This window comes from Plecotus auritus, assembly GCF_963455305.1.
Source record: "Plecotus auritus genome assembly, chromosome: 9".
NCBI classification, from domain to species: domain Eukaryota; kingdom Metazoa; phylum Chordata; class Mammalia; order Chiroptera; family Vespertilionidae; genus Plecotus; species Plecotus auritus.
This window is the reverse complement of record NC_137783.1, coordinates 138,295,584-138,309,285: the sequence shown is the minus strand read 5'-3', so window position 1 is coordinate 138,309,285 and position 13,702 is coordinate 138,295,584. Positions and strand designations below refer to the sequence as shown.

The following is a 13,702-nucleotide window of genomic DNA, read 5'->3' as shown; positions in this document are numbered from 1 at the left end:
GTTCTTCCTGAGTTTCCAACTGTTCATTGCCTGGCCTATAACCCTGATGTTTTGGGAGGGGGCACTTCCTACAGGTATATAAAGCTTGTGCTTTAGGCTGGATTTCATTGCTTAAACTGTGTTTCTTTTCTCTTTGTGTGAGTTGTTTTTTTTTTTTCCTTCAAAAAAGAATAGTGGAGTGGGAGGATGGTTGTCCTTGAGCTATTACACTTGTTTTTGTTTTAGCATACCTATCCCCCACCAAGTTGGAAGAATTATACATTATAATTTATACTCTTGTCTTTCTTTTTCTTTCTTCCTTTTTGCTGTTGTCAGACTTGAAGCTCTGATCAGGCATGGGCTGTGCTTGACCCATAGTATGAGATGAATGAATGGGAGCATTATTCTATACATGGTTTATGGTTTAGAAAATTAACTATTGAGCCTCGACATCAAACTTTATAATTGGCATTGAGACTTTCATGATTCCCAGTCTTCACTGAGAGAATCTGAGAAGAGCTCCCCAATTCCTTGTTCTAGCCTTAAAGATGTAGTGGATGAGCTATGAGAAGACAGCTTTTTAAACATAAACTGGCCCAGCTGGTTTGGCTCAGTGGTTGGGTGGCAACCCAGGAACCAAGAGGTCACAGCTTGATTCCTAGTCAAGACACATGCCTGGGTTTCGGGCTTGATCCCCAGTAGGGGGCTTGCAGGAGGCAGCCGTTTGATGATGTTTCTCTCTCATCAATGTTTCTATCTCTTTATCCCTCTCCCTTCCTCTCTCTCTAAAAATCAATAAAATATTTTAAAAAACTAAAAATAAATGGAATCTTAGTGTTTGTGTGATCCATTATCGGAGTAACTATGAGACTTGACTAAGATCAAATAGAACTAGTGGTAGATCTGGGACGGGAATTTGCCCCCTTGTTCCTATTCCAGCACTTTCCTTACATCAGATAGTCTTGCCAGTGACCATCACTGCAAGGCAAAGTCAAGTTCTGTGACACTGAAGTTCTCATAGGCCTAGAACTGAAATAGAAGATACATGGTATAAATGCCATGACACTTTTTCCCAGTGCCTGAATGATATGTCACTAAAGATCATGACACTTTTCCCACTGAGTCTGGACAGGACCTCAGGCAGCCATTACCAACCAATCAGAGTTGGTACTCATGATGAAACCTATCTGCTATCCTTCCTCCACAGGAAATAAGGATTTCAGAAGCCAATGAAGTCTGGTCTTGGCCTGTTTTCTCAAGATGAGCTGAACTTCCAGCCAGGAACTTAACACCCTTTATTGCTCTTCACCATCCCCATATCCCCAAAGGACTTTGAGATGATATCTGCAAGCAGGTTTCCCCTGGCATGGGTCTGCCAGACAGCAGGTGCAGTTATTAGTCATGACTCCAAGTCAGGCAAGGTGATTAAGAAAAGCTAAATTTATATTAAATTACCATAAAGTCCTAAAATACTGAACATAGTGGTTAAATAACTCCAGAAAGTCCAATCTCTCCAGTGAGTAACGTTAAAACCATTACACATGAGCGTGGGACAATCACTTCCATTAGTTTAGGACAGAGAAATTTTGCTTTTTACAGAGTAAATCAGTGCTCAAATAGATATTTCTTCAAATATGTCCTTTCTACATTCTGAACAGCCCAAGTGCAATAAGATCCTTCCCCCTTTCATCCGTCCCCAACTGTGAATCTGAGGACCCAAAGTGCTCCTTCTTTTACTTCCCCATCAAGCGTGAAATATCCCCCTTTCCTCCTGGAAGTGGCATCTTGCCTTTCCATCGCTGTGCACTGGAAAAGCCTTCTTGGCCTGGCCTGACTGCCCTGTATAGGCCTAGACCTAGGGCTGCCTGCTGAGAGCAGGGCCAAGGGCTTGTCACCTGTTTTAAGCAGTCTTAGAACTGACCAGAAAAGGTTTGCTCTTACTTTCCTTTTTCACTCGCATTTGACAGCTGGCTTCTCAATACCAATAACCATAGGAGATGTTTCAAATCAGGAAACTTCCTCTAGAAGCCCTCCCCTCCATTCTCAGCCCTTGTTCTCTCCTGTCATTTCTAATTCCTGGGTGGAAGGGGTCTGGATTTGCCCTGGGTTGAGAGGGCTTCATCAGTGGTTCTCTCTACCTTTTTAGTCCTTGTAATTTTTATTTAGCTCTGCTCACCACAGGCTAGGTCAGAAGAAGTCAATTAGGGAGGGAGGGATGGAGAGTGGGAGAGACGGGGAGAGGAGAGAGAGAGAGAGAGAGAAAGAGAGAGAGAGAAAGAACGAACTAGGTAGAAAATGTAGGACAGAAAAAAAGTCTCAACTCCCTGGATACGGACATGAGACACATGCTCTTTGTATGAATAAGCATCTCAGCCTGGAAAGTAAGTCACTCAGTTGGGAAGAGAGTTGGAATGGAAACTTCACCACTCATAGCCACAGGCTCTCTGTCCACTTAGATCCCTGAGCACCTAAGAGAGAACACAGGAAGTTCAATCTCATGAATACTTCCTTTAGGCCCTGGTGGCCCCAAGTCTCTAACCCAATTGCTCTTCCTGACCATTTATGAACACTTCTGGCCCTTCTTTGAAAGGTTGTTTTGGATTTCTGTGCTCAAAATCCCAAAGAATGAGGAGAGAGAGATTGGCAGAACATTAAGGGTGATATGCTATGTTTGGTCTAGGGCTAGGCAGTGCTTCTTAGATTCTGCAGTCAGCCCTCCTGGCCCCACATTCACTCAAGCCATTGGTTCACAACCTGGTTGCTTAGAGCCAAAGACTTAAGGAGGTACTGGCCAGTGGTGGTACCAGGAGGGAATTCATATTAGCCAGCTGTCATGCTGGGGCCCCCAGTCATCTGAAGGTAGAAAGGCTCTAGGCTTTCTACCAGGAGGAAGAATAGCTTGTGTCACACCCAGATTTCACCAATTGAAACACAGCAACTCTTTGAGATAATATCCATTGCCAGCAATGGACAGGACACCCAGGCCCAACCAACCCTAAAAGCTTTTTCATATTACCAATGCATGTGAGGCTAGAGGTTTGCCAGATGCCCATACCAGCTGGGCTGACTCCTCCTACTCCTCTCAGGCTCTATCCTTCATCTCTTTCTTTACCCATGATCCCCTGCTCAGCCCTTGGTAAGCCATTTCTCTCAGAGAAGTGGTCAGGCCAGCTCTGATGGAGGAGAGTGCAGTCTTATAACATCAGCTCTTATGGGCAGGCACTGAGGGCACCAGAGGAAGGGGAGGTGGAGCTCTGTACTGATGAGGAATCATTACTGAGCCTTGTTTTGGGGAGGCTCAGGACGGAGTGCAAGAAGCGAGGTTCACAGTAAGGTCCAGGTCTAAATTCTTGGATGTGCCATCATGTCTTGCGCCATCATTTCTTGTGTAGTTATGGACTCAGACAGAAGCAGCTCCTGTGCAGGGCTCGGGAGCAGATATGGGGTGGGATGAGGAGGAGTGGGACAAGCACACAGGAAGGGGGCCTGTTGTATAAGTGAGCACAAGGACTGGATGCCCATAATGAGAAGGAGCAGGCAGGGAGGGAGGGGTACATGAGCACTTAGACCTGGCTCTCGGAGGAGAGCTTGCGTTTGTGTTTCCAGCCTGTGTCTGGCAGAGAGCCCCGTCTTTCAGGAGTGGCTGCGGTATGGACACTGCTACACTCAGACTGCTCTTCCTGCAACAGCTGCTCCGTCTCCGTGTCATCCAGGGAGCCAGAGCTGGCCTGGATGGACACTGTGTCTGTCTTCATGCAAACGTGATCACGAAGAAGGCCCCCCCGTGAGCTGCGCAGTTGCTTCAGGTCATCCCACTCAGCATCGTCCCCAGACAGGAGGCAGATTCCCTCTACAATCTTGATTTTCTCCTTGGTGTAGTTATGGTCAGGTCCACCCTAGGGTGGAGAGTGGGGAGACATGATCAGTTGGTTGGCTCTCTATAAAGGATCTCATGGCGAACTGGAAAAGGAAGTGGATGGGGTAAGAGTGGGCATGAAGAGCAGAAAGATCCCACAAACAAATGGGAAAACTTGGTCAGAGCAAATAGATGAGGCTTAGCCTAAAAGGAGAGGAGCATGAAGATTGTTAGCGTTAGCACACGGGGATGAGGGAGAACCATGGCTTCCAGTCCTGCATCAGATGCTCACGGTCTATGTTACTTTGGCAAATTACTTAGCATCTCTAAAACTCAGTCTCCACATCTGCAGTTTGGGAGAATAACAGTGTCCAATCCTCATTACCAATTACTGTGAGGGTTAAAGCAGGCGATACATGGAATGCAGTTAGTAGGTGCTTGACACAGAAGATGCACTAAATCATGTTAGCTATTATTACATTGTTATTGTGATTTATTAATGGGACACAATGCTGATATACCTGATCAGAAGCAATTGACAAAAACATTTAAATGTACATTTACCCAAGACTTTAAGCTATTTTTGTGCTATTTTATTCTTTTTTAAAAAAATATATTTTATTGATGTTTTTACAGAGAGGAAGGGAGAGGGAGAGAGAGTTAGAAACATTGATGAGAGAGAAACATCAATCAGCTGCCTCCTGCACACCCCCCACTGGGGATGTGCCCGCAACCAAGGTACATGCCCTTGACTGGAATTGAACCTGGGACCCTTGAGTCTGCAGGCCGACGCTCTATCCACTGAGCCAAACCGGTCAGGGCTATTTTATTCTTAATTCTTTCTAATTTTGTTAAGGAGAAAAGTTTTGGATGTAAGATAGGAGGAATCTAAAAAATCCTGTTACTTGGATTCTAAGTCAGTCCACGGGGGTCCTGTAACATAAAAGCTTCTGTAGGAGGTTATTCTGGCTCTGCAATCTGAGGTGATTCCAAGGACAGTCTTAAGTTCGACTCAGGCTTCTCCCTTTATGGGTTCCTCAAAGGGTAGTCTTATTCCTGGTTTCTGGGGGATACCAACCAATATGCTGCCAGTGCCAGGAGAAGATGGGCCATGGCTTGGGTTCCATCCCTGGGACAGCATGCCTGCCAAGAGTCCTGCATCTGCTGCTCTATTTTAGTAACAATTCAACTCCACAGGTATTTACTGAGCGCCTACATTAAGCAGGATACTTGGATGATTACACAATATAAAACGGTTCCTACCCTCTGGGAGTGACAACTCCCTGGAGGAAGCAGAGAGACACACGGCATACAAGCACACATGCACGCACACATGTGCCCAGTCACCCAGCACACCCTCCAAGCTGAAATTAGTGTCGGATAAGATGCATGCCACTCAGTCTTCATCACAGAGACACATGGATGGGGTAAGTTAGAGAGAGGTGGGGGACATGGCACAATTTGGGGGACACCACTCCCTCTGCAAACACACAGGTACCTGAAATCAAGAGGAAATCAGAAGAGAAAGGGTGAGAGACTATCAGAGGGATGAAAAAGCTGCTGAGGAAAAAGCATACAACAGAAGAAAGAGGTCACGTGATTTAAATTTATAACCTCTGGCCTTTATTGGGGTTGTTCTCTGGGGTATCAGACACTCCAGGGACCCAAGAATCTTTGAGTCTTTCTCTCAAAGACGTTAATTGAGAAGGAGTCTTCTGTCCCTAGAACTGCACGCTATCCTGCAGGTTCTGTTTGGCTTGTAGTGGAAGCTTCTGAAGTAGGGGAATTCAGGGATCCAGAAAGTACCTAATTATTATGTAAAATGTATTCATTATGCCTGGGAGCCCTACAGGTATGAAGGCAGGTTTTGACTGCTAGACAGACCAAGAGAGTAGACTGATTAGGGTCTCATAATGGATAACTTTTGATGAAGGGTTACAGGAGTTTAGAAAAACAAGGGTCTTATCAGACTAGATAAATCTGAAACCTCAGGCTATAGTTCCCTAGTGGAAATGGGACTATTTTCATCCAGCCTAAACATCCAGCAAATATTTTTTTACTGGAGCAACAAAGGAGTTAAAAGAACAAAAGCAAAACATCTCCTGTGCACACTCATATGTTTTCATTCCTAAACCTCTGGATCTGTTTTCTAACCTTGCTCTCACTAGGGTCCTTCAGAAATCCAACAGATCTATGATTCTAGATCAGGGGTGGGAACCTTATTTCTGCCAAGAGCCATTTGGATATTTATAACATCACTCGCAGGCCATACAAAATTATCAACTTAAAAATTAGCCTGCTATATTTGATCAGACATTTAATTAACTCACCCCTAATGCCTTGGTAGGGCCAGACCTTATACAGCCCATGGGCCAGACATTCCCCACCCCTGTTCTAGATCTAGAAACCCAAATCCCATTCAGTTCTTTTGTTCACTATAACTTCCCAAGTGGTAGGTGGGACTACCCAACATCCATTACTGATTTATTCAGGCAATTGGAAATAACACCCCCCACCACCACACAAAATACCCCTTCAATAGAAATTTTAATTTTTACCTCTTTCTTATAGCACAGTTGATTGTACATGGCTGGTTTAGGGATTGCTTCAATCTTCACTTCCTGAGTGGAAGTTCGGTAGGAGGGGTTGCTGTAGGTTAGGTTCCCCATTCCAGGATCAGTTAACTTGGATTTTTTGTGTCTTTAGGAGGAAAGGTGATGAGGAATTAGTTCAGATTTTTTAAAAATATATAGTTTATTGATTTTTTAACAGAGAGGAAGGGAGAGGGATAGAGAATTAGAAACACCGATGAGAGAGAAACATTGATCAGCTGCCTCCTGCACACTCCCCACTGGGTATGTGCCCTCAACCAAGGTACATGCCCTTGACCAGAATTGAACCTGGGACCCTTAAGTCCCCAGGCCAACGCTCTATCCACTGAGCCAAACCAGTTAGGGCTAGTTCAGATCTTTATGAGGGTGCTTCCAGGGAATTGTAACCCAAGTGTGGTAGGAAGCCTCTAAGATGGCCCCGTGGTCCCGCCTCTTGGTACTCACACCTTCTGAATCCCTACCCCTTGAGTGTGGGCTGAAACTGGTGACTCACTTCTGATTAACAGATAATGCAAAAGTGATGGATACTAGATTAGGTTACAAAGAAACGTATGGCTTGCATCTTACATTGCCTTCCCTTTCTCACTCTCTCGTACTCTTGTTCTCGGGGAGGCAGGCTGCCATGTTGTAATCTGTCCTCTGAAAAGGCCTATAAGGCATGGAACTGATGAGGGAGTCTCTAGCCAACAGCCAGCAAGAAACTGAGAGCCTCAGTTTAACAGCTTGTGAAGCACAGAACCCTGCCAACACCTCTATGAGTGCTCTTGGAAGGGGATGCTTCCCCAGTCAAGCTCAGAGATAAGACTGCAACTCTGGCTAATACCTGGACTGCAGCCCTGTAAGAGACCTTAAAGCAGAGACACCCAGTTAAGCTGCATCCGGATTTCAGACGCACAGAAATTGTGAGATGATAAATGGTTGCCATTTTAATTTGCTAAATTTGGTGGTAATTTGTCATACAGCACTAGACAACTAATACACCGAGCTTTAGAGTCAAGACAGATCTATGTTTCAGCCCACCTCTGTTACTTACTAGCTGGACATAATCTAAACTTTCTGAACCTCAGACTCTCATCTGTAAAGTAAGGAATAATAATATCTGTATTATAAGGTTGTTGTGGCATTGACACACATTCATTAAATGGCAACTTGTTGTCAGAAGGGGCAGCAGCACAAAATCCTGACATTTTTGCTGCAAGCTGTGTTTAAAACATTTGGGGGATATATATATATATACATATACGTATATATGTACACACACACACACACACAGATATATGTGGTCATAAAGAGAATATAAATTGATAATGACACACTCAATCTTTTTAGGAAGATCCCTACTGAGCAATGATATATCACCCAATATTGTAGTAAAGGGCTGTGTTTGTGTGAAGAGAAAATCACTTCAAATTCAATGGTTTGAAGTACTATGGGGTCATGGAAAAGCAGATGCTAGAGTCAGTCCCAGCTTCACCTCTTCCTGTGTGACCCTGGGTAGCACTTGCTGTGCCCTCAGCATCCTAGTTTATAAAGAAAATCCCAAGGATTGCTGTGGTCATGAAATGAGGGCTTGGGCAGTGGCTGCAGAAGAAGAGTCAGAATTCAGATTTCTGCCCTTCCCTTCTGCTGCTCTGACCAGGGACCCAACCTTGAAATGAAGCGGGTCAGAGGTCGAATTAGCAAACTACAGAGCTTTGGGAGATCCCTGATGCGCTAATGAGGACCAACAAGCAGGTGGTCCCCGCTGCAGAGAGGCTGAGGTTACCTGTATAGCATCAAGGCTGCAATCACCACCAGAATCAGCAGAATGCTGAGGAGTCCACCGATGACATAGCTGGCATGAAGTCCTTCCCCTAGGAAGAACAGAGAGACACTAGGGGACCACTGACAATCTTCTAGTGGGCGTGAGGGGTGGGACAACGAAGGGCTACTTTCATAGGTGTTGGGCCCCACATCATCTGAGGATGGCTAGGGACCTCCTTCTCAGAGGAGAGGCCACAGGGGTAGATGGCTGAGAAGAAACCTATCATTCAGTCAGCATCACTTAACCTAATTCCACCACTTACTGGCTGTCATGTAGGGCAAGATGCTTAACTTCTAAACTTATGTTTTCTCATCAGTTAAATGTAAATAATAAATTGCTCATAGGGCTGGTGGAGGTTAAATGTGTGTATACACACACACACACACACACACACAGCTTAACAAATGCCTGGCATGTGGAAAGTACTCCATAAGTGGTGGCTATTATGATTATTCTCTCTATGGATTTAGTCCACCCCAAAGAGTCCCCATGAAGGTTCTGGAAGATGTCAGTAGAGACAGATGTTCCTTACATCTTCTTCAAGACAGTTGGGCACTCGGAACTTACCTGGAGCAGCAGGTACGGCCTCATTGGAATGTGCACAGAGGCCCAGCTGGGCATCCTTTTCAGAGCATCTGTGGGACACAGAACACCGAGTGTGAAGACTACTGGTGTTTGATAAAGATCTTGCCCTTCTCCAGGGAAGAAGGGAAAGTCCTGTGAATGGGGCTTTCAGATATAAGAGCTGTACCAGATGGGAGATAGAAGTATAGAGAGGGCAGGACTAGGAAATACAGAGAAATCCATGTGAGTCACAGCCTTCAAGATGCTATATCATGTGTAAATGTGTTTAAAAATATGTACCCCTTTAAAAGGATTCCTTTAAAAGAAGAAGCAGGTTTCAGATGAGCTGGAAGCTGCTGAAAGAATACTAAGTACATCAATAGAAGGCTTTATGAAACGACCAGGATGAGTTGAAAGAAGCTACCAGTCAAGCAAAACTGATTAAAGATTAACACAAGGTCTAAATAGACCTGAAAATAACAAACAACACTTTTTTCCGCCTCTTCATTCTTTCACAAAGGAATATGCAAGACATCCAGAGGGAGGGCTCAGGTAACTAACTTGAATGCTAAAAAGGTAACTTCCTGTGGCACATTGTGAGCAGCCAATCACAGGCATCTCCTAAAAGCCTAGAGAAAAAGTGCTTGCAAGAACATCTGAAACCAAGATGCACTGAATCTTCAAATGGAACTGACAGAAAATATCTGAATAAACACAAAGAAAATCAGAGATTAATAACGATTGATAGTACTTAAAAGTTAGTGAGAAAGGTACATGTTTATATCTGCATGTTTGCTTTTCTACATAAACACTTCTAAAAAGAGAAAATGGGGCCTAACCGGTTTGGCTCAGTGGATAGAGCATCGGCCTGTGGACTGAAAGATCCCAGGTTCAATTCCGGTCAAGGGCATGTACCTGATCGACTCTCATCGATGTTTCTAGCTCTCTATCCCTCTCCCTACCTCTCTGTAAAAAATAAAAATCAATAAAATATATTAAATAAAAAATGAAAAGAGAAAATGGGACATATAGAATGAATTTGATCATATGCAAATCTTACAATTTTAGGGACATGAATCTAGAGTTCTTAGTTGGGATTATTATGTTTCTGTTTTCAGAATTGAAATCAAGTGTTGATTATCTTTTAAGCTACAGTTGATATTAAAAATAAAGAGATTGGTATGTATTACATGGGGAAAAAAACTGTTCTAATAGAAAAATGTTGGAAACAGTAAGAGTGGGAAATGAAATTACTGTCTTGAAAGGTATCTGCACCCCCATGTTCAATGCAGCATTATTTACAACAGCCAAGACATAGAAACAGCTAAGTGTCCATCAACAAATGAAAATGTGATTACTTATACACACACACACACACACACACACACACACAGAGGAATATTATCTAGCCATTAAAAAAGAAGGAAATCCTGCCATTTGTGACAATATGGATAGAACTTGAGGGCATTAGGCTAAGTGAAATAAGTCAGACAGAGAAAGACAAATATCGTATGATATCACTTATATGTAAAATAAAAGAAAGAAATCGAACTCAGACACAGAGTACAGATTGGTGATTGCCAGAGGTGGGAAGTGGAGGAGAAAAATGAGTAAAGGTGGTCAAAAGGAACAAACTTGCAATTATAAGATAAATAAGTCCTGGGGATATACAGCATGGTGACTATCCTATATAACAAAACCCTAATATGTAAATTGACCAAATGGTGGAACCACCGGTTTCTATGATGCGCACTGACGACCAGGGGGCAGATGCTCAATGCAGGAGCTGCCCCCTAGTGGTCAGTACACTCCCACAGGGGGAGCACTGCTCAGCCAGAAGCTGGGCTCATGCAGCTGTGGTGGCAGGAGCCTCTCCTGCCTCTGCTGAAGGCGGGAGGTAAGGAGCGAGGGGTCTCGGACTGTGAGAGCCCCGGACTGCGAGAGGGATGTCCAACTGCCAGGGATTGGGCCTAAGCCAGCAGTCTGACATCCCTCAGGGGTCCTAGACTGCGAGAGGGCGCAGGCGGGCTGAGGGACCCCCCCACCAGTGCATAAATCTTGTGCACTGGGCCTCTAGTAGTTAATAATATAGTATTGCATATTTGAAAGCTGCAAAGAGAGTACATAAAAAAAGTTCTCAACATAAGAAAAAAATTTATAATTATATGTGGTGATGGATGCTAATTAAACTTATTGTAATCATTTTGCAATATATATATATATGTATATCAAATTTAAAACTATTAAGAGTAATTACAAATGGGTATTTATTTCTTCTTTATTTCTATCTTCATTTTCAGATTTTTTTTATAAAGTGTACATAAAAATTACACTTTGTAAAAAAGAATTTCTCTAAATTGAAAAATAAAGAAAAAATAAATAATAAAAATAATTTCTTTAAATAGAGTAACATCATATTATATAAATTTTAAGATGTGTATATTTTCTATATTCTGACATCACTGAAATAGAAATGTGTGTTACAATCCGTGGCATCTCACAATTGTGGTTGATCATTTTTTTGGTTTAATCTTTTAAATTAGGATGCATCTTAAATTGATAGCACCTTCAGTTTAATGAAATACAATCCTATATAATAAAAGCCTAGTATGCTAAGTGTCCGGTCAGCCAGTAGGCTGTTCAACCAATCAAAGTATAATATGCTAATGATATGCTAAGGCCACTCAAGTGCTCACTATGACATGCACTGACCACCAGGGGCCAGACACTCTGACCGGTAGGTTAGTTTGCGGCCGATCGGTGGGGTCCCTCAGCCTGGCCTGTGCCCTCTCACAATCTGGGACCCCTCGGGGGATGTCAGAGAACCAGTTTCGGCCCAATCCCTCAGGCCAAGCCAAGGGACCCCACTGGTGCACAAATTCATGCACTGGGCCTCTAATATTTTACACTTCACAGGAGACCTGTACATGGGTATGCTTGCTTACTTAATAACGATGCGTGCATGTGCACATGCATGCATGGGTGTTTGAACATTATAGGCATTATAAGCTACGGCCATAGCATCCCCAGGCATGTTCCAAGTCATAAATCTGCAGTAGAGAGACCTCTGTGGCTTAGTGGTATCTAAATAAACTGTAGGATCAGACCATATACTAAACCTGTGATGTAAGAGCAAATGTCCCAGAAAGAAAGGGAACTGTCTGAGTGATTTCTCCATAAAGCTGCTCTAAAGCTTCTTGCTCTCAAATCACCTGCAACAATCTATAGGTCTAAATACCATCTCCTGAACCGAATAGCAGGGACTCTTGGCAAATGATGTGATCTACCTCCCATCTGCCAGAATCTAGCTGGGATTATGGTTTTCTGCTGGCAGGAGATGGTGATTTGAATCAAAGTGCCCTCAATCACATGTGAACCCACTTACCTTCCTTCCATCTCCTCCAGAGATGTGCGGGTCCGAGTGGTAGAAGAACGCAAGGTGGTAGGTAGTGTGTTGGTTAGCACTGGATTCCTTTCACTTATGCTGGTAACCCTGGGAACTGGGGGCACTAGGCCAGGTACTGCAGAGAAAAAGAAGACTGGAATAGGTCGCTGAAGCCCCAAATCTCTACATGTGTTCCAAGGGCAGCGTCAGGAGAATTTGACAAAGCAATCTTTTTAGCTGCACTGATCTTGGGCACCCTCATTAGTGGCCCTTCTCAGTTCTGTAACTAAAAAGGATTTGATTTCCAATATCAATAGCTCTGGATGGGCTAGCTGACTCACAAAGGCCAGGAAGAGCCTGGCAGGTGTGGCTCAGTGGTTGAGCATCGACCCATGAACCAAGAGGTCACCAGTTCTATGCCCGTTCAGGGCACATGTGTGGGTTGCAGGCTTGATCCCCAGTAGGGTCATGGAGGAGGAGGCAGCCGATCTATGTTTCTCTCTTTTTGTTTTTTAAAAAATACTAATTCCTTTTTTTTAAAAAAAAACAACACACACATATTTTTATTGATTTCAGAGAGGAAGGGAGAAGAGAAATATAGAAACATCAATGATGAGAGGGAATCATTGATCGGCTGCCTCCTGCACGTTGGAACGAGCCTGCAACCCAGGCATGTGCTCTATGACCAGAATCGAACCCTGGACCCTTCCATCTGAAGGCCGACACTCTATCCACTGAGCCAAATGGCTAGGGCTATGTTTCTCTCTTATCATTGATGTTTCTATCTCTCTCTCCCTCTCCCTTCCTCTGTCTATGAAATCAATAAAACATATTTAAAAAACAAAACACAAAAAAGCCCTAGCTGGTTTGGCTCAGTGGATAGAGCGTTGGCTTGCAGACCTAAGGGTCCAGAGTTCGATTCTGGCCAAAGGCACATACCTTGGTTGCAGGCTCCTCCCCAGTCCCGGCCCTGGTCTGGGCTCATGCAGGAGGCAACCAATGGCTGTGTTCCTCGCACATCGATGTTTCTCTCTGTCTTTCTCTCTCTCTTCCACTCTCTCTCTCTAAATCAATGGAAAAATATCCTTGGGTGAGGATTAAAAAAAAAGCCACAAAACACACACCAAAAAAACAAAACAAACAAACAAAAAAAACAAAGGCCAGGAAAAGAGAGTAATGCTTGGGCCAATTTACCAGACAACCTTATTACTCCCAGTCACTACTCTCTAAGACCCTCTGAGGGGGATCCCACCCAGAAAGACAAAGCTGAGGCTATTGTTCCCCTACCCTTCCAAGGGCTCTGCTGTTTCAAGGGGCCATTCAGTCCAACTTACCAAGGGAGCAGGGCCGGCTGTCAGGCTCATCAGGACAGGCACACACAAAGTCTGAGGCTCTGGCAAAGCAGAGGTGGGTGCAGCCACCATTGTTCACACCACAAGCATTGGTCCCTGGGGGCAAAGCAGAAGAACGTCTGTCCTGGGACAGGATTAAGTCTCCAATTT

General features: G+C 44.0%; 1 protein-coding gene across 1 annotated transcript in view; it reads right to left on the bottom strand.

Moving 5' to 3' along the window:
• Positions 1 to 1,402: 1,402 nt before the first annotated feature.
• LRP4 (LDL receptor related protein 4) overlaps positions 1,403 to 13,702 on the bottom strand; it is a 53,054-nt gene continuing 40,754 nt past the window's right edge. Inside the window, exons 33-38 of the mRNA XM_080642837.1 lie at positions 13,535 to 13,648; positions 12,201 to 12,336; positions 8,819 to 8,886; positions 8,213 to 8,300; positions 6,394 to 6,535; positions 1,403 to 3,875 (exon numbers count right to left, since the gene is read on the bottom strand). Of these exons, the coding sequence (XP_080498963.1) occupies positions 3,543 to 3,875; positions 6,394 to 6,535; positions 8,213 to 8,300; positions 8,819 to 8,886; positions 12,201 to 12,336; positions 13,535 to 13,648 (881 nt within the window). The 3' untranslated portion in view covers positions 1,403 to 3,542. The remainder of the gene's footprint in view (positions 3,876 to 6,393; positions 6,536 to 8,212; positions 8,301 to 8,818; positions 8,887 to 12,200; positions 12,337 to 13,534; positions 13,649 to 13,702) is intronic.